The sequence below is a fragment of the Zosterops lateralis genome, assembly GCF_965231275.1.
Source record: "Zosterops lateralis genome assembly, chromosome: 4".
NCBI lineage: Eukaryota > Metazoa > Chordata > Aves > Passeriformes > Zosteropidae > Zosterops > Zosterops lateralis.
In genome coordinates, this window is record NC_139765.1 from 61,958,470 (window position 1) to 61,984,411 (window position 25,942).

At 39.0% G+C, this 25,942-nt stretch overlaps 1 protein-coding gene across 4 annotated transcripts in view; it reads right to left on the reverse strand.

Annotated features, from left to right (window-relative positions):
• Nucleotides 1-25,641, reverse strand: part of GSAP (gamma-secretase activating protein) — a 45,957-nt gene extending 20,316 nt beyond the window's left edge. For 3 of the 4 annotated variants that reach the window (XR_014589959.1, XM_083860269.1, XM_083860267.1), the window contains exons 1-19: nt 25,551-25,641; nt 22,063-22,136; nt 19,154-19,210; nt 18,363-18,432; nt 17,901-17,957; nt 17,681-17,769; nt 17,201-17,270; nt 16,212-16,261; nt 14,813-14,917; nt 13,773-13,832; nt 13,047-13,090; nt 11,314-11,399; nt 6,831-6,908; nt 4,648-4,725; nt 4,124-4,216; nt 2,622-2,839; nt 2,258-2,327; nt 1,535-1,617; nt 865-918 (exon numbers count right to left, since the gene is read on the reverse strand). Coding sequence is in view for 3 of the 4 variants with exons in the window: in XM_083860269.1 (XP_083716395.1) it covers nt 865-918; nt 1,535-1,617; nt 2,258-2,327; nt 2,622-2,839; nt 4,124-4,216; nt 4,648-4,725; nt 6,831-6,908; nt 11,314-11,399; nt 13,047-13,090; nt 13,773-13,832; nt 14,813-14,917; nt 16,212-16,261; nt 17,201-17,270; nt 17,681-17,769; nt 17,901-17,957; nt 18,363-18,432; nt 19,154-19,210; nt 22,063-22,136; nt 25,551-25,635 (1,521 nt within the window). In the remaining variant the exon portion in view is untranslated. The remainder of the gene's footprint in view (nt 1-864; nt 919-1,534; nt 1,618-2,257; nt 2,328-2,621; nt 2,840-4,123; nt 4,217-4,647; nt 4,726-6,830; nt 6,909-11,313; nt 11,400-13,046; nt 13,091-13,772; nt 13,833-14,812; nt 14,918-16,211; nt 16,262-17,200; nt 17,271-17,680; nt 17,770-17,900; nt 17,958-18,362; nt 18,433-19,153; nt 19,211-22,062; nt 22,137-25,550) is intronic. The other variant, XM_083860268.1, reaches the window with a different exon arrangement.
• Between the last annotated feature and the right edge of the window lie 301 nt (nt 25,642-25,942).

Here is a 25,942-nt window from a genome sequence, read left to right on the forward strand (position 1 = left end):
GATGCACTGCTGCAGAGTGAAAGAGCAGTGGGCAATTTCACTGATTTTCAAAAGGTTTTGTGAACACTCATGTTTTATGACTAATTATAAGCGCATCTTTAAAGAGCTACATGGAACAAAATTGTTATGTATCCAGTCTAATCCTATGTGTTGTTGGTGTGTCTAAACTCCTAATTCTTCCCATTAGCTCTCCACAACAAAATGCTTATTGAAATTCTCTTTCAGATTTTGTAGGGGAGTGCTAAGAAAAATTTCAAGAATCTCTCTAAACTGGAGTTGAGGGAGTGGAAAAAATCATTCATGTTGTTCTCAACAGAAAGTACAATTTCCTACCCAATTTCCCCATCCAACCTGCTGCCCTTTCCAGGCTGTGCAGGAATTTGTCTACAATGAGTAGCCAAAGCCCTGACATAAGTGCAGTCACAGGATGCTCTGGAGAAAACAAAGTGAGAGGATCATGAACCATCCACACCAATGGCAGCACAATGGAATAGCCCTCAAAGTGGGCATATGTGGTCATTTGTAGAAATCCTACTTGTCTGTTAAGCCACCTCTGCCTTCAGCTTCCAAAGTCATAAAGCGAAGTGGCATCAATCTGATTAACAAGAATTAATTTGTGGATAATCCTCCCTGTTGAATAGAGGTGTCCTCAGAAAGGGGAAAAAAACCCACCATCTTTGAGTCTGTTTAACTGATATTTTAGTAAATGCATAAATCATTTCCAACAGGGCAATTTTCTGTTCACATCTATTTTTGGACAGCACTGTGGGGACACTGCTGCATTAATATTTAGTACACCCCCAACCCACAAAAAAAGCAGCTATTAATCTGCAAATACAAATGTGGTTCTATACTGGAACTTACCTCTAACACAGGTAGAGAAATAATGTCTGTGGTACATGTTACTCCAGGAACAACCTATAAATACAGACAAATAATGCACAGTCTTATAATTTAGCATAGAACATGGAGCATTTAAATGCATCGCCATCATCCATTTCCTCTGTGAAACTAACTACCCAAAACTATGCCCTTATTTTTAAAAAACAACATATTAGAACAGTGTCACAGCAGAGAAATTAAGACACTATTTGCCCTAACTGTAAAGTCTTGCTTGAAGTTATTTTACTTCTGCAAGCTTACTTGTAAATCTTAACTCTACTGATTCTGTTTGTCCTGGAAATAACTGCATGATTTTGCTGGTTAAATGTATTCTGTACTCACTACAAACCTCGTATTAGAAGGAGTAAATTAATACTTCATTATGAAAACTGAGATACATAACCATCCATTCAATTGTAATAGCTCTTCTTGGTTTTGCAAATGCTTTTATTTGTTGACAAAAGAATTTGACTCATGGAAAACATCACAAAGGGTAAGACTCGGCAAACTAAAACAGGCATAAAGCACAGGCATAAAGGTATCAATTTGGAGCATATCTATGAAAAGGCAAGACACACAAGCTACGGGCCATACTAAGGGATAAAAAACCAGACCCTCTAGCTATTAATTAAAGTACCAGCTGTTATCTTACCCCAGTCCAGTCATGCAGTGATGTGTAGGGCAGGAGTTTATCCAGGTTCTGAGTTTCTGGACACATTCGGCAGTACAGGGAGGCTGAATGTAATGTAAAAAGATTTATGAGAACAAGATTGTATAAACTATCAGTTAACAACAGTATGCTTCACTGTTCCTTATCTGACACTTTTTTAGGGACAAATCCTGCTGCTGTCTCTGAAACAGCTTCCTCCATCATGGAACTGGTCCCATTCTGTGCACAAAAGGAGGAAGAGAAGTCCAGATGGCTGCAGGGCCGGGTCAGCTGCTTGGCCACAGCTCAGCACTGCAGGGGTCCTTTGCACAAAGACTCTGCACTGGCTAGACTGAGAAACCAGCTATTAGAAGAGAGTATCATGATAAGCCAAATCCTTTTGAAAAAAAATGGTTTGGGCTAGAGCTAAAGGAGAATGGAGCTGAGGAATCAATCTCCAGAGACCTAAAACAATGATAAATCCATTTGTTCCATTAGACAGAAGAATGCATTTTAAAAGTTTTACTGCCAATCTGATTTTGAGATGTCTATGTATCTTCCAAGCTACTGATACTGTCTCTTAATGCCACAAGATGCAGGTTAGTTAACACAAATCATAACCAAAAAGTTCAGAAATAAGAGTTAGTTTGTACTGCCATGGCCTCTCCTTCAGTGTCAGCTGGAATATGCAGGAAAACTCACTATGCAGGGAAAAAAAATACCTACCAATGATAAATTCTTGAATGGGGTCAAAAGAATGACATGTTGACAGGTTCTCAGAAATCCACTGAATAATCTGTCAGAATGAGAACAGGGAGACTGTCACATCTCTCTGTTTAAGCAAGTGTTGTAAGCACGTATAGAAAATTCAGGTTTGGTAGTAACACTTTGCATGGAGCAGTGATAGAGATATAAATGTTTTCAGGACAGCCTGGACTGATAAAGGGGTTTAGGGCAGCCCAGCTGAGGAGCCTCTTGGCACTCCCAGGTGCATCAGGACTTCTCTTTGGCTGATACCATTTGTGCCCTGCTCCTGCTTTGTACAAGATATCAGTCATTGGAAAAAAATTAGAGGAGGCTCATTTCCCACCTGCATTTCCAAGTCTTCTGTGTGTTGGAAGTAGAGCAGGGCACAATGCAGAGCTGCCAATCTCTCACAGTCCCGTTTGCTCCTCTGTAGGAGGTGCAGCAAGGCTCTGTCACTGATGCTCACGTTGTACAGACTCCCTGTGCTGCAATCCAGGACTGCTGACACCCACGGGGACCGGATGGAACAGTTCTGTGGTGTGTCAATTCTTGCATCCTCACCTGAACAACAGTGGTTTGAGAACAAAAAGGAGTAAGAACATAAAATTTGCCTGCTACCAGCACTTCTCTTAAGACTCCTAGGTTCCTAGCAGTAAGAAGGAGTCTGCCTCTTGCACCACCTGCCCTGATATTATGCTGAAGAGGAGTAGGAATGGTGTTGGCTCCATAAAGAAAGCAGAGAAGGAGCACAGTCCACACTCAGTTCCCTCCCTCCCTATTGCTGACACAGAGAAGGTGTAGAGATTTGAGGCTCACAATGCTGCTCCAAGGCAAATCAGAGTACATGTGATGGACAGAGCAGAGCACAAGGACAGTAGCACAAGTTCAACACTAGAATTAGCACTATTGTGCATGTCAGAACTGCTCCCATGCAGAGCCATGATACAAACTTCTATTAGTGGATCTCTTGCCATCAGTTCCAATGGCCAGAACAGGGATGTTCAGCTCTACGATTATTCATTGAAGCATCAGACCAAAAGCATTTTATTTATGCTGGTCCTAGTGTTCACCACCATGGTACCATACAAGTACTGTATTTCAAACCCTTTGCATCAGAGAAATCAGGTCCACCATCCACCCCAATGGATCGCACAAGGAGTGATGCTTCCCACTCATCTTTAGCAGGACAGTATTTGATTACACATATGAAACAGGTATTAAGCTTCATGTGATGCTGCCCCTGCACCAGTTTCCACAATTTATGTCTCCTTCACCCAATCAGAACAACAGATTTCTGTTTTCAAATAAAGGCACCCCACTTCCAAAAATAAACCACTTCCCACAAAGACGTGTTTGTTGGAAATGAAGTAACACACATTTCAGATGAGACTAAATTAAATTGCATCAGCCTGATCAGGTGAAGGAAACACAGATTTCCTTTCCCCACACCCTCCAAGCACACACATTTAGAGCAACTCAATTGGAGGAAGGAAATGTAAAATCAAATTTACATCTCATGTGAAATTTGAAAACAGTGGAGGACCAAGAACCATGGGCAAAATTGGGGAAAGGGAAACTATGAAACCAAGGCAGAGAATTTCAAATTCAGTAAAAGGTCTTCTTCCATTTCATAACAAGCAAGTATGAAATACATAAAGTATGAAATACCACTTCAGCTTCTCTTTCTAAACTGGAAAGTAGCAAAAATGTCATTCTTATTTTTTCAGTATCCTTCATCAGAACACTGTGCAAGAAGGAAACATTGAGAAATACAACTTTCATGTAAAGACATATGAACAAGTTTCCACAACAACAATGAAATTACTTTAAGCAGTTTTACTATACCTGTCAGAAATAAACTATAGCACAGCAGGTCAGGATGTTGAATGTTCAGGAGGTGCAGGAACTGGCCAGGCAAATAAGCAGCCACATAATAATCTATTTAAAGAAACAACAGTGGTCAATTTAGCACTTTAAGAGGCTCTTTCACATGATTCTCAACTTGGCTCACTTCTCTGTGAGGAATTGGGAATTGATTATATCTAGGAAATATAAAAGGAGTTAATTAAAAGCTGCTGTACATTTGGGTTTCCAGAAGAGGATTTAAGAAACTTGAGATACTCAAGAACCCAGTAGCTGGTGTCCAGCACAGATTCTGAGGCAATTTCAGAGAAAGCTGCTTACTTATAGTGAAGCATTGCAATATCAAATGCCAAATACAAAAGGCAAGCAGAAGAAAAGCAGCAAAATAACACTGCTACCTAAAGTCAAGGAAAAAAAATCGCTTACTTCCACGGAAGAGTTAGCCATTTGTCTACCTACAACACAGAGAATGGCAATCACACAGGAAAGTAACACAAGTAACCTACCAAGATTCATAAAAGCCACTTCCTTCAATTGATGAGATTCTGTTCTTTCTAGAGAAACTGTAAAAGTTTTGTTGTAACCTGGGAAAAAACAAAAATACTTCAAAAACCTCAAACAATAAACACCATTTGTTACAATCCACCTATGACTTTATAGATGGAAACTTCAGCAGTGCCCGTAGATCCAAATGGGGATATTTTAGACTGTTTTATGGATCTGTCTGCACAAACAGATTTAATCCATCCTAAACAGAGTTCCTGCACACTTAGTAGACTGGCACCTACACAATGCAGCTCTTTACTGTGTGAAAACTAGCCAACCACTGCACAGCCCACGTTTGTGTTTAAAGAAGCACTCCATCCCAGAGCAGGCTTGTGTAAAAATATCTTCCACCCAGAAAAAACCCAAACACAAATCCTTTATATAGCTGTGTTTCACATTTTGGTGATCTTTCAACTGCTTTAAAGAATTTCCACTTTGTTTATCTGCATGCCCTATTGCTCTAATTTAGTTCAGCTCAGTTTATACAAAGGCCAATTTCAGACGTGCTGTGTTTGCATGGGCTTTGCATCAGCACAGCTGTTGTTTTAATCTAGACTTGTACCACGCTTCTGGCACTCAGTAAGAATGACACAATGCCCTCAAATTTCCTCTGTCTCTGAGAAAAGCTGAAGATTATAGTAACTAATGGTGTCACGATCAGGATGCTACTTAATGCACAGAAATTCAATACAAGATCCACAGTTTACAGGACGACCAAAAGAAAAAATCACCACCAGCAACACTACAGAGACAGAGGTGTCAAAAGATATAGTTTTTCATAAAAATTCTGACTGAAGTTAGCTTGCAATGTGTCAGTATACTCACCATCACCACTTTGTCACTTGCCAGTGTGAGCACATGCAAGCTAAAACCAGCACTGCAGAATTCAACTGCAACATCATGACTTCTCTGTTTATGCTGCAGTGCCTGTTTTAACAGGGCTGGGAAACTTCCAGCCAAGATTACAGAAGCTGCAGAACAAACTGAATTCCTTAAACGTCTCTGAAATATGGCTTATGGACTCCAAAATGTGAGATATGGAACCAATACACCGCTGCTTCTGTGGGTCACTGCAGAATTAAAGTTCTCTTGTATGACTGATGAATCTTAACATGAACCCACAGACAGCTCTGCACCAAACAGCTCCATTCCATAGAGGCCATCACAGACTTAGCTAGTCAATGTCACCATATTTATCCTCAGTTTCTTCCTAGCACAGATCAGGATGTACAAGGGCCATGGTTGGCTCCAAGCAACCCAACAACTCCTTGGCTACACGTCAGGTGTGTCTGGGGAATCACCCCCTCAGAGCAGTGCAATGCACAGTGTGTCACACCCAAAAAGGACTTTTTCCAATTTGTTAATGCCTTCAAGAAAACAAAATGGTAATTCACTCAATCCCACAATATTCCAGCAGCAAAGCAACATGTATATGCAGTTCTGACATATGAGAAGCATCCTGACACAAGAAAACAAATAGTTAAGGTAGAACAGAGACATATTGTGCACTTGAACACAGTGGCTCCATACTATGCAGCTTCTCAGTTGAAAAAAAATTTGCCTCTCTGTCCATGTATCAAATAAGAAAATCTTGATAATGAGAATTTTTATTCTGATTGGAATAAAACAATGTCCTTTATTATTTTAAAACCAAAGGTCTTAACTTTAAGAGCTAGAGTACCACTTACACAGCAACTATTCTTAGAGTCAGTGGGTGTTGCACCTCGTGCTGTGAAAATGACATGTTGAACTGGAATTCTAAACAGACATTCAAGCTAAGAGCTGTTGGCTCTATTTCCCATACAAATGCCTTATGGCATAAGTACAACACACCTGCAAACTCCCACAGATTTCATTGATGTCTGTGCTCAGCACGCCGGAAAGTCTGGCTAGAAATAAGGGACCAAATTAATAACCATTTACAAGGCCACTGGTTTGAAGCTACTCACTCAGCATCAGGCAGGAAGTCTACAGCAGGAAAATCAACTCTGCAGCTAAAGGCAGCTGCTGTCTTTAAACACCAGCCACAGTAGTTTATTGTCTGCAGACTTTGGTGGTTATTTGTTTTGAAAGGCATTCTGTGACTCTTTCAGCACTGACATTCTCCAAAATAAAATACAGTAAGTTAATAAGTTAGTCTTACCTTTATGTAAAAAATATATGGAGTATATGATCTCATGAGGAGTATCAGAGACTAGACTACAACACACGCACAAGCCTCCTAAAAAGACAAAATAGGGAAAGAAAATTCACTTGTCCAGCTGAATATCTAGATGTCTTTATACTGCACAAAACCAAACCAAGACTGTTTCAAATTAGAAACTAAAAATAATCTCTCAAAAAAGGTAAAGATTACAGGAATATCTATTATGGACTCTAACCATCATTTACCTAATGAACCAAATCAAAAAAGAACAGAGGAGGCAATCTGGCACAATGGAAACCTGGGTCCTCTCATGGCCATGGGGAAGTGCATTTTAGCCCTTCCCAAGAGAAATTGTGCTTGCAGCTAGAAAACTGATCAAGTCTTTCTCTCCACAAACTTCCTCAATCCAGATATCTTGTGTTCAGGAGCCACCAGATATGTTCAATGACATAATAAAACACCATTTCTTTGCTTTTCAAGTAATCTCACATTGGCAGCAGCACAAATACCCTACCAGAGCTTTCTCACACTGGAAGTGATAGCCACTTCTCCCCTTTCCAGCTCAAAGAACAACTAATACCTTTTTTAGGAGGGAAGTCAGTCCTTGGGACAAGTTTATTTCAGCCAGAGTACTGCATACAGAAAGATTTCCCACTCCCAGAAAAATTCTACATCAGACTAATCCTGTTTTGACCCCACTGGATGGTAACCCTGCTTTCATCTCTTATAAAAACTTTAATCCCCTTACTCTGATGCTTTGGCATTCATGTTAGAAAACAGCTTCCAAACCACATTATCCCAATACAGTTGGGAAAGCTCATCCACAAATATAACCATTAACCTTTTACCTTTTTTGAAAGTTGATAATTTAAAAGAAGAAAAGAAAGTAATACTAATACAGGTACAGTTCTGTAAAAAATAAAGACTGTGTATACACAAATTTATGCAGAAAATGGCACAGTACGGAAAAAGCATAAGTACAAAAAAAAGCACAGCTACCCAGTTACTTTATTTGATTAAATGCCTTGATATTTCACACCACAAGGCTGTACCATAGCTGTGATACAGATACGGCTGAGACACTTCACACTTCTGTATTCTGGAGAAGGTAAATGCTTTTTCCTTGGGTAACATGAAATTTTCCTTTTTGCTTTTTCTTAGCTGACTGAATATGGTTTGATACAGTTTTGCTTGGATATTTGAGTCATTCAGACAACAGACAAGGCATTTTGCCAGAGCACTTGGCTTCTTTCAGGACATGCATAATTTTTAAAGTAGCAGCATCAGGACTCATGAGGAAGACTGGAAAAGTTCCAGCAGCCCACTGGATTGCTGTTTTATTATCAACAGCTCCCTTCCAGCACTGCAAGTTTCTTTCTTGTCTACACTGCTCTGTAAATTGTACAATATGCAGTGAGTGCCTTCAGACTGAGGTGTCAGTGGGCAATGTAAAGCTGACCACAGAAACGGCAGCTATGGGAGACTATAAATAGGATGTGCATCTTTCAACTCAATATTGGTCCATGTGTCAACAAACTGAACTATTAACAACAGGAAATAACAACTGGCGCTTTGTTAATACAGACAGAAACGTGGCAGCCTCAGACCAGCAGGTGTCCAAGCAACGTTACATCTGACACAGTCCTGGCCACCCCAGTAGAGCAGACAGAGTCTGAGAATCCACCACAGACTCCTTTCCTACCCATTGCAGTGCTCTCTGCAAATTAGAGCTGGGTTGTGCTGCTGCAGGGGAAGCTTGTTAGCCCATTGCACCTGTATGCAGAACCAGGTCTCCTACACTACCCATTTCAAAATCATTTGCAAAAATGATTTCAGTAAAAGTTGAATGCCTCAAGGTGAGAAGACTCATGTGAGGATGTACTTGGATGGACACTTATCTTTCCAGAAATAAAAGGGAAAAAAGATCTTGACCACAAAGGTTAAAAAAAAAAAAATAGAAAAGAAGGAAGAATTTTAAAAGCAAGTCCTACTTCTATTCAGGAGACAGCAGTTACAACTCTGGCACTCAACAAAGTCATCCCCACTGAGACTGTAAGTCACCTACGATATGCAGACATTAAGTTTTCCCTCAGAAACTTTAACTACAAATTCTTCATTTCTGTTCAAGCAAAGACTCAAGACATGAGCTGTAACAGCATCTCAACATAGTGTCCAAATGTTACAACCCAAATACAACATTGCACCAGGGCATTTTGTCTAGTTGTACTGACTTAAGAGGGACTTGCCTCACTTAACTTCAGCCATCCAAACATCTCTCATCTAGAAACCTATTCAGCAAACACAGAAATATGGATTGAATCATCCTCTGGAGATGCCTATTTCTCTCTAGAAACATAGTCCAGACGCCTTAAATTTCAGGCAGATAGGTGATGGTAATCCAGTGTCTATGACCTCTTACTGCCTGCATTTTTTTAACACTGAGCAAATTTAATTGAAAAATATTTCTAAGGCACTATGAGAAAACACAACAGTGCAGTGTTTATCGATAACCACTGAATTCTGGACATGCAAAGTTAATTCTGAGACTGGAACTGCTTGATCTCAGCTATTCAAGAATGACATGGGGGTTTACATCTGGAGAGATTTTGTCTGTGCTGAGTGTAAGGAACAGAGCTACTTTTCTGATGCAGAAGTTTGAGAAAGGATAAGTGATTTTATTCAGAGTTCAGATTGGCAGGAGCCAATAACAGTTTTATTAAATGGGAAATCGCATGGAATATTCCAGTTTAAAGTTTTGCCAATTATGCTTTGCCAGGGATGTCTGAATGGCACAAGCAGGGATACTGGCATTAATATCAGAGGTGTGTTAGCAGACCCACAGCAGGCACAGTCTGTAGCACAAAGAACTTGCAATCCAGTTTTGCAAATCACCACTGAGGTGCAAAAGGGAACCTTTAGTGTGATTACCCACAGTGTTCTTCAAAAACTAGATATGATTTTAGCACCAAAATAACTTGCTCCAAACTGTTAGTTACCGGAAATGGGTTGTGCAAGGTAATCCTCAGTTTTAAACAACATTCAAGGAAAAGCCATATACAGTAATCTCATTTAGTAAGTGCAATTGTCAAATTATTTGTTTTACAGTAAGTGCAATGAAAAACACCTGTGAAAGGTTCTACACAGACTTTAAATATTGTGTCACCAGACAGAGAAACCCATTTTATTTCACAGTAACTAAACAAGAGTCTTGTTGGAGGATGACTGAATTTCATCCTAAACTCAAGCAAGTGCTTCAATCTGAATGAACCCCAGAGGAGTATAGTTTTAAAAAGGAAACATATATACAAATCAATAATATTTTCCATTATTGGACTGGCTGTTTATATAAGAAATTGTCTTGCTCACAGAGAAAATGCCTAATCTACATTTGAAAGATAGAAACTTGGCTTTCTCTTACTTCTAATTGCTTCCCTCTAATCTTTATAAGCATGCAGTTTGCCTTGGTAAGAAAAAAATCCATGTAAGGAAGCTGTATTTCACTTGATTTGCACTAATGGTTATTTCAGTGCAAGTGGCAGAGAGCTCAGCAGTTCACTGAGTGCACAGCAGGCTTCGGGGAGTGACATGCAAAGCCTCTCCTGCAACACTTCCCTGTACAGCTCTGCCGACAATTCAAAGGTTAAACAGACACCATTTCTGCCTGCCTGTGTGGTCTAATTCAGAAGCTGAAAACAGCTGTGATGAACAGGTATCTCTTGAGACCAGTTTTTAATCCAAAAAAAGCTCATGGCACACATTAGGATGGAGGGAGACTCCACAATCCTAAAGGTTTAAGAAACGTTTTAGGTTTAAGGAATCATATATATACAAAACCCTTGAGCAGCACATACCATGTTTAGTATCACATACTTGGGCCTTCTAAACACCACATACTAACAGCAATACAAAGCTTTTAAAGCTTGCATTGCACGTGCTCTGTGTACATATGTCCACTCTAACACAAATACATATATATCAGAAACCTAGACAAAACCTTCCTTGAATTTACTTTCTAATGTATTTTTGTTCACCTTTAACATTAGATTGTTTTAATGTAACACACAGCCACAATTTGGTACCTTCTGGGTTCTGAAACTGACAGGAAAATGCTAATGTGTTCTTAGACTGAGAGATTTCACTAGAGGAGAGCATACCAGTTCTTGGAAGTCGGGGTACCAAAAAGTTTCTGTGTGACTGTTTTGTTGCTATATAAAATCCTGGATACTTCAGCTCAACGTTGCTGCAGCTTTCAGAAGGTAAAAAATTTTTTAAGACAAAGCACAGTTGCTTTCTCCCTCTCCTCACAGTTACCTGCTGAGCATGCTCTAAGGGAAAACAAATCTCACACTCGCATTACAAATGTTTGTATTTTTGTGTGTTTTTCAATATTTTATGAAGAAAATCAGTAATTGAATAGGATTACACTGCATGATAATTACTTGTGGAGATAATTTTGACCATACTTGCATTTATTCATTACCTGCTTTACTTGTGAAAACCTGAAGGTTCAAAGATTTAGAAGCAACATCTTGATCTTGACAGTAATCATATCCAAAATTCACAAGTCTATGAGCAAATAAAGATCACTAAGTGAATCACTTCATTCACAGAGATTTATCACAACAAAAAGATCACTAGAATGGTCACTATGTAACCAAAATATACTAATTAAATTATAATGAAATGTTCTGTAATGCAAGCTAAATTAGGCTTTAACCAATTTGCTCAACACTGTTAGAAACAAGAATCACAAGACTGCACACTGTTATCCAACAATTTTGAACACGCCTGACAACTTCATATCCACTTACTGCACTGTTCAACCACTCCTATGCTTTGAAGTGAAAGCAAGTTCTCATGACATACTGGAAATCCAAATACTTGTGACACCTAATAACTCAAAGGTTTTGCAGACTAACTCTACAGCCCTTCTGTAAGGCTACATTTTCATCTGCAATAGGGACACTAGTTTCAGTGGAAATACTTGAAAAGAAAAGCACAAAATCACACTCACATGGAACTTGACATGATATTTTCAGCCTCATGCTGCCTGTGCTTTAATGGTTTTACATATCTTTAAATCTACAAGGCCTATTTTCACCCTGCAAACCATGCAGCAGAAGTCTGTAGTCAGTCTGCTTTGCTTTTTTGGGTTGTTTTTTTTGTTGTTGTTGTTGTTAATGGTGGTGGCGGTTATTTTTGCTTTTGCTGGATGGTTTTTCTGTTTGGTTTTATTTTTTTCCAGAAAGTATTTTGATCCTGTAGGGATTTTCCCCTTGGTCTTCTGCAGTAATTTTGAAAAAATAAAAATAAGAATAAAAATAAAGTAAAGCACAGCATTGAAGCTCTTACAAGAGCTGTGTTCTTTCAGCACCAACTGTAAGAGGATACAGTGCCCTTTTATAGGACAAGCTGCACATGCAGGAGCACCATGCTGAGCCTTCTGCACAGCACTGAGACATTTCAAGAGCCACAGCTTGGGCAGGGTGGAACTCAAATACCTTCAGCTACTGATACGTGGCCTAGTAGCTCTGGCCTCCCTTTGTATTCACAAAAATAAATGGGCCCTTTTGGAATGTAAAGATAGATGAGGATTATGACACAGTTAAACCATCCTGACTAGATTTTTCCCTCAGTTAAGAGGAGCCCTCAGGAGACAAGCTCAGATGCAGTCATGTGCATGGCAGACACAGAATTAGACAAATCTTTGTCTTTGAAAGTGCAGGCTGCTGGAAAGAGCCTGCTGGAGGAGAACAGAGTACAGGCAGTGTCTTCACAGGCTATAAAAAGGTGCCACTGGTTTGCTTAACTGCCCAATAAAACTTGCAACGGCAATTAAAAATGCAGAGCTTCCCTTGACAGAAATTTTGACATCACCATTACAACACGCTCAAGGTTAAAGCAAATTAATTTAAATAGGTTCAGCATTTCCCAGAAGGTTTAACCTATAGCTAGCTCTTCAGACAAATAATTTTTTTAAATGGCACTAAGAAGCAGTCAAGGATTAAATTACTTTTTACAGTTGACCCTGATGAGAATAAGAACTGGAGGTCTGGACACAGTTTTTTCATGTTATTCTCACGTTCCAGTACCATGTATGCAACTGCAAACAAAGATATTGTGGTTTGGACCAATTTTACTTGGGTTTGTAAAATGTTACCATGTATATAAAAAGGAAAGCAAATCAAAACATTAAAAAACCAAACAACTTACTTTAATTGTGTGTCATTTACAGCAATATCCAGGTGTGATTCCAGCTGTTAAACAAAAAAGAAAACAAACCTGTTCTTTACAGAGGTCAATAAACTATGCTTAGCATTTCAGACCCGTAAAATGTGTCATAGTCACATTTCACCAGGTTCAACATTTTAACAAGTTTATCTATCTTCCTCTAATCATTACAGTCACTTCAAAAACTCCCATAAAACCGATTATTTTTTAAAAAGAGAAAATAAATTGCTGCAGTGCAGTAATTTTCAGCCACTGGGACAAAGGTCTAGTAACAATTACATTAGGTAATTTTTATGTTCTGTTTTTTGTATTTTGGCTGCAACAAACATTCCTATCTCGCTTAAAACTGACACAAAATCAGTACATGGTTCCTTTTTCTAGTGCACTTGATCAGCCTGCTTTTTCAATAACTGAGTATAAGATCAGTATAGTGTCATGAATGTCACCTACTGCCTTTCTAGGTCAAAAAAAGTGTAATTCCACTAAGTGTAACTCCATTACTGTGGCAAAATCTGAATCTGACTGAATATATTCTTGACAAGAAAATAATGCAAAAAAAAAATCCCAAAACAAATGGAAATCCAAATTCCAGTTTTCCTCTGAAAAAGTTTCAACAATGAAAAAGACAAACAGATCTTGTTCTAGTACCTGGAAAACATAATTACATCCCACTAAAAACCATTATATAATAAAATATTCATAACTTACTATTGAGTTAAAATTTCCATCAGAATAAAACTGGACACACCTTAAAGTACTCTTTGATTCCTGGAATTAAAAAAGATGTGTTTTGTAAGTAAAAAAGCATATTATATAGACTGAGAAGGGATTGGATACTCAGCACTATTCTTCACATGCAACCTGCTTTGCTAACAGACATGCAGAAGTTAGGGGACCAAAGATTTTAAAAACCACACATAACCCCTCACAACAGCACCATGACATGTTTCCTTCCTGTCTCAGATCATTATCTGCCAATCATATATAATTGCGTGGGCTCTCACTGAAGCACAGCAATCCACATCTCACACATTTTAGAAAGTTAAAAAAAATGTTTTCCATATCTCCCTTTATGGCAAAAAGAATTGTCTTACATTGGTCAGTTCAAACAAAAACATAAATAGATTTTTCCATCACAGTTCACTTCCTGTTACTTCCTAACATTCACACTTTTTGTGGCTAAGAAGAGCAAAGAAAAATCGTTTTTATTTACAGAGAATGCATCAAGTGCAAAGAGTCCCTCAGACAAAATAAAAAAGCCAAACCCTAAGAGTTTCAGAGCTTCTTGCCAAGAATCTGTCCTCATTTGGACTCTCAGTAAGTCTGCACACAAAATACTTTCTAGATGTGAATTCTCTAGAAGAGAAACATTCTACTCACAACAGTTTTAGATAGGTTTAGATATTTTTGAGTAAAAGACTCTTCTAAAGCAAAAAAAACAAAACAAAACAAAACAAAACAAAACAAAAAAAAAAAAAAAAAAAAAAAAACAAACAAAAAAAAAAAAAACAAAAAAACCACTTGAACAAGCCCATCTTTTTTATAGAAAGCACTAAGACCACGAGTCTTTTTGCAACGTACTAAGCATAACAGCAGCTAAGGCAAGTTTGAATTTTGCTTGAGGTTATTTGAGGCAAGAACAAGATCATCCTAATGAAAACAAACCCCTACTTGCTACCCCACATGCTTAAAACTTCACTGTCACTAGACAGGCAGGAACAAAACTGCAAGAATGACTTTCAGCTCACCTTTGGAACAATGTAGAAGAGTCTTTGCTCCATCATATCCCACTGTGCCCAAACGAGGTCATCTACAACTTTGGCTCTTGGAAGCTGACCTGACTTTTCAATCACCTACAGGGAAAGAACAAAAACATTAGAAGCCATCAAATAAGGTTTTGCAACAGTTATGCACAGTTTGTGCTTTAAAGAGAAAAGCAGTGAGAGAAGAGGCACAAATAGTAAGGAGCTTGGAAGGAACAGGCTCCTTGTCAGCAGCATGAAGTCCAGCTTTGTTGTGTGCAAGGTGCTCAGTTTAAAGAGATCAGAAGCACAGTTTTCAGGGTACACCTACTAACAGATCTTTTCAGTCTTCCTTGCTTGCAAGAAATTCACCACTTAAACTGCTCAAAGTGAACAAAGAATAGCAGAGGAAGCCTTCCTCAGAGAGGAGGGAAATACCACAGTCAGTTCAGAATCAGCTACATTAACTACTGAAGGGAGATGTGTCAGTCCTAAAAGAGGTTTCTATCCAAAGTCTCATGTGAGAGAGATGGTTGGAGTAGTGAAAAGGCTAGAACTGTGGAAAACTGTTGGGATTGTATACATGCACACTCAAATGATGTGGGGAAATTTCATGTCAACCAAAACATGTCCTTTGTCAGAAGGACATCAGATCAATCTGGTTTTTGATTATACTTAAGTCTTTACTCCACTACTGTAGTCCAGCATATAAAACCCATCTTCTTGAAGGGTCATGATGAACTGAGAAAACCATGAAGATTGCAAAGGAGCAAAAAACAGGTCCTTAACTTTTCCTTCAAAGCCTACATTCACCTCCGTAACATAAAACATTAGCTTTCATGACACAATTATTTATTACATTAGACAAATGCTCATTAATAACAAGCCTTTCAAGCAGAATTTCCACAATTTGTTGATGACAAATTTATGTTAAAAACAGAAAAAGAGATGAGGGGAAACAGATTGGAACATCCACTGTACTTGGACTGTATCTAAGTTTTACATCTTTTGTTCATTTGGTTTTTTAAGTGACTCCTCTACTGGGTTCACACAGACTCACAATAGATGAGGTTTGGAAGGCAACTCTGAAAATATTTTAAATGGCTGCAAATATTTAAAATGGTTTTAAAATGAATTACACTATGTTTACGCTCAACTTCTAACACATAGAACCATTTAGCAACACCTAACAAATCCAGTAAAATAAATAATTTTCCTCATAGATTAAAAGGTGTAAAGTTTTTCAATCAGCTTTGTGGTCACCTGCATAAGTTACCATATTAATCAATGCTTTCTTTAATAAACTTTGTGTTGCCCAAGTATAAAACTAAAAAAAATTGCAAAACTTTCAGCTAAATTAATTAAAGTAAAAAAACCTCCAACCCAACGATTTTTTCAATCTTACCACTTTGTGTTCTTCTTCCGCAACAACATGAATGTCAAATTGTTCAATATCTTTAAAATAGTAAAAAAAAAAAAAAATTAAACCCAAACATTTTAAAATGCTTTTATACAGCTTATTAAATAAGCTCATCTCTTAGAATTTGGTAAGAACACTTTAGGGCCAGGAAAGTTCAACTGAGTGTAAGAGGAAATCTGTGACACATGGGCACAGGGGCCTACACAGAGACCTGGAGTCTCTTCCTTTCCTGAGCTGAGAGTGGCCTCAGCCATGGACCCTCATGGACACAGTTCCCTGCCCACTTCAGCACAGCACAGGCTTGAAGAGCAATGACTAGAATGTGCCAAATTAAGCCAAGGAGCACCCCTGGAAAGAAAGAGTCTGAGGATCTGCATGCCCATGTCCCTGACCTGTTTCACTTCCGAACATGAATATCCCTCACAGTCCTTTCCCACACAAAACTGCTGAAAGTTTTCCACAGCTGGCCTGCAGGAGAAATGCAACATTCACCCAGCACATGTTGTGTTTCTGATTTAGCTCTGTCCACCTACCCAAGGTGAACATGCAACGTTAGTTGAACCCAAGGAACTATTGCTCTATTCTTGTCCCACTTCTCACGTTTAATGACATCTTTCAGTCAATTGATTTGCTCTGAATTTATGCAGGCAGCTATAAGGAGTCTATTTTAGCTTTTTTAGAAAGAAAGATAACAGATAAATAAAGATATTTTAGAAGTAAAGATAACAGATGAATGCAAGAGCTAAGTGACTTATTGTAGACAAAGATGGCCATTCTGTTAACATTGAAAAAAATCTGGTAAATGATACAGTTTTTGAAAGACCTTTGGAATACCTAGAATAACTCACATCCTTCTTTTTTTCTGTTTTTTTTTTTTTTTTTTTTTTTTCCAAAAAGAGTCTACCAAAAATACAATCTATAACAATCACCTTGAAGTAAAAGAATGACAAAGTACTTTGAAAATATGAACTCACATTTATCTTCTGAAACTAGCAAGAGACGACTTTCTCTAGAAGCATTTCTGCCTTCAACTGGATAAAGAAACTATACAGAAAATTTCACAAAAGTAAGTTAAAAAAAAGTAGTTTAGAACACTTATCTAAAATGTTTGAGTTTTTTTTAGCTGGATATTTATGTATTTTTTAAATTAAATCAGACACACTAATTATATTTAATTAATAAAAATAGCTATTATTACATACTAATAGTCACCAGTCACTATAATTGCAAGCTTAGGAAGACTGAAGCAAAATAAAAAAGCAACCTTCACACTGGAGAAGTATTTTATACCAAACATTTAATGAAGTTTCATATTTTATTTCTCTGAAGAAACAGGAGTACATTATCTCTGTCACAGTTGCAAGATAACATGAGATATTTCTGCACTAAACCATGTTTTCTCTCTAGCATAGCAGATTAAAAAGGCTTATCTTTAGATTAGTTGAATACTTTACCTGTACTCGAACACAGCTATCCACAGCCTTTAGGACTCTCACATTATTAATGGGCTGAATTTCAATTAGCAGGGTCAAATACTTGGATACTGCAAAGAGAATGTGTTTTAGGTAACATTCTTTTATGTACACAAGTTTGTTTTCTAAGCAGAATTTACATGAGAAAGAAAGCAAAAAGGTACAATATTTCAAACAGTATCAAAAAATCCACTTGCAGTACCTGACTGTAAGAGCTGACTTGCTCTTTCTTCCTCTGTATATTGACAGAAGCTGGCTGCTGTGGGGGAAGAAAACACCAACACAACCACAAGTGAGTGTGGGTATTTGACATTAACCTTATCGAACATCCTTGAAGAATGAGCATCACAATTCTTTTACCAAAAACATATATGTTAAAGGAACATCAGAAGCTCTTCTAGATGTAGCAGGTATGCACAAATGCAGAAGGAGGAAGTGAACAAAGGGTCAGTGTGTCTTAGATGTTTTAATAAAAAAGTAATATTGTCACAGCTGTGTCCTTATGTTGTTAACTACATTATCTGATGATGGACCCACTGAAACTCATAAACTGCTGTGGGCAGTACATAGGTCAAAACAGATTTAAGTAATTCTAAACCCAAATGTATCATCCTACTAAACTAAGTCTTTACCAAGAAAATTTAATGATAAAGCATGTATTTACCCAATAAGGTCCTTTCATTGTTGATTGAACAGCTGATTATGTGCAGATTCTTCTCAAACATATAGAGGTGCTACAGAGAAACAATAATGTTAATAACCGTGCTCTTTCAAACTCTGTAAAGGAAACACCTAATTACTTCTCCTTAGGAAAACACTGCTGTCCCATAGGTTTTATCTTTAAGCCATATCTTTTCATGCCCAGAAGAACCACATTTCAAGCTTCAGTAGTAACAGTTCTCCTTTTTCTCATGTTTGTTTTTTACTGGTTCTTTTGAGCTCTATGTTGCCACTAGAGCAGCATAGCAGACTTTTATGGAAATACAAAATTTCACTCATTTCATACTACTATGGGGACAATTTAAAAAACTGTTATCGTGATTTTAGTTACTGAATTGCAGTATGTTCAGTTTTAGAAAAAAAATAATCTCTTAAAATGGTATCACCATAAACAGACCAAGAACGCTCATATAAAGAAAACTCCTAACATTTACTTCTTGGCACACATGTGCAATATGAAGAGGAGTGGAAGGGACTTGTTTAAAAGGTTGTTTAGAAATAAAGATTGCAAACATTATGCTTTACAACTCTCAAGCCTTTCAGACGTTCTGGGATGTTGTGCATTTTAATACTACTGAGAAACTTTCCAATATTTTCTCCAGTATCTTTTCTGTTTCCAACAAGGATACACTCCTTAAGGACACAGCATACTGTGTTGCAAAGCATCATAATCTGAAACACTACATCAAACAACACTACTGTCATCACCAGAGAGAAACCTGGGATTGCTCTCACCTCGTTTTGTTTAGTTTGAAGATCGTACAATCCAATGTGAGTGTTTTTCTGATTTCCCTATGGATGGAAACAAATTAGCTCCAGCAATATAAATGTACACAAAATTAAACACTGCTCTTTTTTTTCCCTCTCAGTTCTCCCTGCCCCTTGACACACATCCTCACACACTTCCCTGTCCTATTTATAAACAGGCAGTTAATTATCTAATTCCAAGAAAGCAAATTCTAATTTCAAGACAACAAAGATTTATTTTTTCCTTTTAGAACTAACACACGGGATAAAGCTGAAATGTGGCCAATCCACAGCCCACAAGTCATTGCATAAATCAAATGCCTCTCTCTCACTTTGCCTCTAAACTGGTTTTAGTTACAGGCAATAGGGCCAGGAAGAGAGATGTCTGTACAAGAATCAATGCTCTGGCCCCTGGAGATTTCAGGGTTGTATTCTGAACCTCACCAACTTGGTGGGTCATTGCTCCAAAAGGGAGCACAGAAACATCAAATATCACCAAAAATCAGCTCCCAGTAATCTGGATGTAGCCTGGGAAAAGGATTTCAGGTCTGCCTTAGGAAGTGATTGTTTGAGGGCTAAGTATAAGCTCACCATTAGTTTTCTGCCTTTGAAGAGTAACATGATATATATCCTTTCTAGCTTATTGATAATTAATATGTGATGATTTTGTTTGGGGCACTTAAAAATGTTTGGGACTAAAAACTAAAATTTGACTTCTTATTTTTTACCATGCCTTAAATTTTCCAAATATATTAAAAAAGAAAATTCTGCTTTGCAGCATATACTGGATAGCAAATCAAACTGATGTGTATTAATGTACTCTGGCTACAGGCACTAAATTGCTAAACAACTGAAATTAAATCCAGCCACATAGGCTTCTACTTCCACAGTGAGCTTCATTGTTTTTAACAACTGCTTAGGGGGAGAGGGGAGAAATCTGTGGTTATTTACAAATTTATGGCATCTTGCTTTGTGAAGTTGAAACAAAAGCCTGAGTATTCGCTTCCGAAGGGGTCTACTTCTGAGTGCCTCATTATTGTTGTGGCAATGACAAAAGTCTTTGACTTCTGATTTAAACAAGGAAAACAAAATGTCTTTATATTAAGACACATGCTTCAGGCCTCCTAATTTAAGATTAAGCAAGTGCTCTCTCACAAATAACTTTTTTTTTTCAAGTGTATCTGAAATGTTAACACCATCTTACTTAGATACTGAAAAATACATGTCACGAGACTGGTAACAGAACTACTTCAATGCCCATGACTCTGCATAAAAGAGGACACTTGTTTTCATGTGCACCTGAAGATTCTTGCATTACCTCGAAAATAGAATTCACTTCTGTTAAAAAATATCTTCCTTTACACTAAGTATCAATGTCACAAAATAGAGACACTGTCAAAACCACAGTACAACACAATACCCTAAAATAAGCTTGAAAATAAAACTCAGTGTCCACTTTCCCCTGGTTTCACACAGAATACACTTGACTGTCTTTCACTTGGAAGACAAAGGCTGTTTTCCATGTGTATCTATTGGGAAACAAGCCAGCCCAGCTCAGTCTAGTTTACATCCTCCACAGCACACACCTCCTCCCAAAGAACAGGCTGCAAGCGGCCAGTTCCCTAAACTCCAGCAGATCCCTACAGACTAGAGCAGGAGCTCAGACACCCAGCATGCAGGCAGACACCTACGTTTAGATGTGTGAACCTTGAGCTACAACTTATTCCTTGTGCCAGCTGCAAGAGCCTGAAGAGCACACAAGGCAGGCAGACTGTCAGAGGCCCAAAAAAGCCTAGTGTGAGATTCCACAGGTGCTAGAAAGCAGCAACACCACACACACAGAGTACCAGATCTCCTCCTGAGCTACTTGCATTAAGTGTTCTAGAGTCTTAAGCAATGAAAAAAACCCAAAATTTGACACACTCTTTAGAACTGTTTTTATGGTTACTGTTGTCTTGTACAGACTCCCCTCCCTAAGCCTGTACTAAAGGAAACATCCACCCACAGCTAAAGCATACTAAAGTTAAAGCCTTGATGAAGGCCTCACCTCTTCCCTTAACCCTAAGGAAGCTGGAGAGTTTTAGCATTGTTGAGCCGGGGGGAAGGAAAGGCATCCCTACTCTACTGGAGTTCATCTCATATCTGTACTCCTCAAGAACCCAGATCCTCCAGGATCCAGCTGGATCTACAGACTCCTCTGAGCTGCACAGTCAAGAAATCCAGCTTGTCTCATCAAAGCAACAATGAAAAGATGACAAAGTTTCCCTTTCTAAAACCATTAGAAAACCCACTTGGAAGTAAAACTAAAAACATATACCATGGACAGCAGAATCCTATGTTAAGAAGCTCTAGATATTTCAAGACATCAAACAAATGTGTTACTTGCAATAAAGTGTTATAGATGAACCTTAAAGAAAGGTATATGCAGAAATAGTGTTAGATAAATGGCATCTTAAGACATTTCAGTAGGAGGAAACATTTAACTAAAGCACTGCACATGAATTTAATAGCTAGGCTTCACTATGAAATTGAGGGTGAAATTATGTGCTGCTTATGAAGTGTTTTAAAGAAATTGCTTTTTATTCATGGGAAGATTCTGGGCCAGCAAAAAATCAAAGGCAAAAACTCTATGGACTTAATCAGGTGAGTACTTTACTCTCCATTTCACCATTCTTAACCTTTGTCTGAAGTAGAGATGGGTTTTTTCTCACTGCCCAACTCCCCAGGCTGTAATCAGTCATGTTTCCCTGTTCTAACCCTTACTGCAAAAAAAAAAAAAAAAAAAAAAAAAAAAAAAAAAAAAAAAAAAAAAAAACCAACAAAAACAGGAACTTAGTTAGATCCACATACAGTATTATTCTCAACTATATTTTTATTAAATTCCAAGATGGTCTTACCTTCCAGGTATAAATAACCTTTCCATTTCTTTCAACGTTTACAACATAGAATGCTGATGAATTTTCAGGAGTGTCTGAAATAAGAAGTACAAAAAGGCACAGGATTTCCATTTCAGCTGGTTCATCCTATAATTTATGCACACTTTAAGCAATATGCTAAATACATTTTTACTTGTAAATACTTATTTGCATATGCCAAAATTACTCCCTTCTGGAAAAAGACAGAGTATGTCTAACACTATGATTTAAAACTGATAAACTTCAACACAGTTAAGGGACTTCAAAACATGCAAGTAAAAAGTTATTTTTATAAATTCTTACCTCTTCATTATAATTATGATTCTAATGGCCACTACCTTTTGTTATGAAAATGGAATGTGCTTTTTCAAAGAATAACAAAACAAACCAAAATTACCCCCATGCATTTATTCACTATCCACGACATGGGGTTATAAGAGTTAAGCCATACTCCAGTCCTCTGGACACTACAGGAAGAGAGAACTAGCCAGAGGAAAATATCATTTGCTCACACCTGCCCCTGCAGCATCTCAAAAGGAAAGCCTGAAAACAAACAACATCTTCAGACATTAGTTCTACAACACCAACATCACCACTCCTGTGTCATTCTTAGCCCCTCCTCTTCCTCCAAAGAGAAATAAAGAAAAAAAGCCACCAAAATCCAAAGAAACATAAGACTAAATACCACATAGAGAGATATGTAACCTATCTACAAGTACAGGGAACTAAACAATGCAGGACATGAAATTATATGGGATGTGAATGAAAGAGTATGGCTAAAATGGAAACAAATGAGCAGGCAGCTAAGAAATTCACAGAAAGAGAAGAGCATATCTAGACAAAGCAGTACAAATGAAAAAGAAAACCACTCAAAGCGAGAAAAATGTATGCTTTCCTGATGCTGCTTTTGTGTTTTCTAATTACCACAGTTATCAAAAATGTGTTTATCTCGAATGGGATTTTTACTAGAAGTGGAAATTTTTTCCTTCGTAAGGCTGAACCTGTATGATTGGTCTCAATATTACAATAAAGGTGGCCAGCAGTTCAGTAGGCATCAACATAAAGAACTGTCCACAACCCTCTACAAGCATTTAGTCAAGTCTGACACTATTTACTGGGCAGTTATCACAAAGTGTTGATAGAAGGAAGACACTTAGTGAAACTTAGTTTAACAAGCCTGATACTATAAACCAGCTTCTACAGCTTACAGTGATAAGAAAACCCCTGTTTTCAAGTATTATCAGAAGAAAGTAAATTTTCCATTTTGTTGTGGGAGGACAATGAAAACCTTGCCTGTACATTGAGCAACACTTCACTTTCTATTGGTTTCAGATCTGTCAAAGTACACGACAATACCACTACATTACGGCTAGATGGTGACAACTGGGAGAGTCTAAGGTAACAAAATACTCTCTTTTTTTAAATCTGAAGTTTCCTGGAACTTAACAACCACCTCAAACTTTCAAGATGAGTAATACAGTCTCCACATTTTCTCATGCAACACCTCCTCAGCACAGAATTTTGGTAGAGAAGAAGGTCCATGAGCAATCTCCACATTAATGAATTTACCTATCACCTGACACAGACATCTTAAAGGTGCTGAAAAAATTCTGTGTCAGAAGAGAGTCTCTCTTCTGAAGAGAATAGTCAGTGGGAACATGGAGGCAAAGAAGTGTCAATGGTCTCTGCCCTTGGAAAGTCCTGCAGTAAAATTATAGTCCTGCACATAGAATTACAACTTCTTCCTCATGCCCACAGCTGAGAGCAGCAGGAGAAGGGCTGCAGAAGAACTAACCCAGCCTGCCTGCCCAGCACGCAGCTTTTACCAACATCATCAGGAGAATGCAGAGTTCGATTTCCTGAAGGCCATTATATTTAGCTCATACCAAATTAAGTAGAATAAAGAGAACAAGGCTGGTTCACTTTGCTTGCTGCTCCCTTCCTATCATCACAGCCACTCCCAGCTCTCACACAATTAGCAGTTCTCACGTGCTATCAAGTGCTTTCAAATCCTTAAGAAAGAAAATAATAAATATGAATAAGTAACATCTGAAAACACTGACACAAAAGTACCATGACTCCTAAAAATTATTTGCTTTCTGTGATTAGATACTTCTTTGATGTTTAAATTAATCTTTTCAAATCCCTACCTCCCACCTTCACATTCCTACTATGACAGCACTGCATGAGGGGGAAAAAGTCACTATACACAGATAAATTAAAATGCAATACAGCAATGCTGGTATTTGATCAGATGCACCCTCCAAACTAGATTCTTATGATTCTGCATTACCAGGGACATGACTGAATGAAGACTCTATTACATTTTAAAAGACTTAATAAGATTTTTCCCTTCCCAAACACAAGTCAGTGTCATTTTGAGACCCTTATGCCATTAACATATAGATTATCTTTGAATTCATCACTGATGAACTGATAAATTCATAGATCAATCAATTATGCATGGAGAATTTCAGAATTTTACCTCAGATCTCTTCAGTATACCTTTCAATAATTGTTCAGTAAATGTAGAAAATGCAAAGTATTTTATAACAGATTTTTTAAACTATGTCTTGGTAAATAATTCCCTTATTCTCCAAGCTAATACTTTCTATATCTTTTGTCACCAAACAAAATCTTATGAGCCTATTTGATAACAGCCCCTCAACGCGGGAAGCAAGTTGAGTATTTTTAGTAAAAGCGACTGAAAGCGTTTCAAGCTCACCACACTTGCACATTGATGGGATCTCTACTGAAGCAATAACTACTACAGCATTATTATTTTATTAGAATAAGGTTTTCACCAGATTCTGAAAAGCAGAACTAAGCCGCTGCTATGCAGACGAACAACAAGCACAAAGCCAAGAACAGGGGGGTCACTTTTCTCCCCCCCCGCCCGGGCGCTGGCGGTGCCGGCGCTGTCACGGCTGGCGCTGCATCTCCTTTTAAACTACCGCTCCTTTACCAGACACGCAAACGTGTTCAGGCTGTGTGGCTTTTCCTCCCAGAAAGGGGAGTAGCGTGAGAGAGGGAGTAACTTTTTTTTTTTTTTTTTTTTTTTTTTTTTTTTTTTTTTTTTTTTTTTTTTGGGGGGGGGGAGGGAGGAGGAGAGGAAAAAAAAAAAAAAAAAAAAAAAAAAAAAAAAAAAAAAAAAAAAAAAAAAGAGAAAGCCCCAAACGTGTGAAGAAGCAGGAAGAAGAAACAAGCTGCGGAGTGCAGCAGATGTGCAGAAGTGTTTTCGGCATGTCGGAAACTCCTTGAGGACAGCAGACGTGCCCATCTCAAGCCCCCCGAGGGCACCCGAGGGTCGCTCCCCCGAGCCCGTTCCGAGGGGCCCCGGGGCCGCCCCCGCCGCCTTCCCCCGGCCCCGCACCCGGGGCCTGGCACAGCCCCGCTCCTGGGCGGGCGGGGGCACGGGCACGGCCAGAGAGAGGGATGGGGCTGTCTCCCCTCGGCCCCCGGAGCGTTACCTAGAGCCGCGGCGCAGCCCCGCTCCGCCAGCCAGGGCCCCACGTCCCTCCGCAGCTCGAACTCGGGCCCCAGGCGCAGCAGCATCGCCCCGGCCCGGCGCCGCTCGGCCCGGCCGCCCTCAGCCCGGCCGCCCTCAGCCCGCCCCTCGCGGGGCCGGCCCTCGGCTGTTCCGGCGGCTCCCGGCCCGCTCCGCTCCCGCCGCCGGCCCTTCCGCTTCCTACCGGGCCCAGCGTCGCCGGGCCTCCTGCGGGCCGGGCCCGTGCCGTGCCGTGCCGTGCCGTGCCGTGCCGTGCCGTGCCGTGCCGCCCCTGCCCCTGCCCCTGCCCCTGCCCGGCTCGGCCCCTGCCCTGCCCCGCGGGGCTCCAGGGCTCTCCTTCTCCCCATGGAGTGT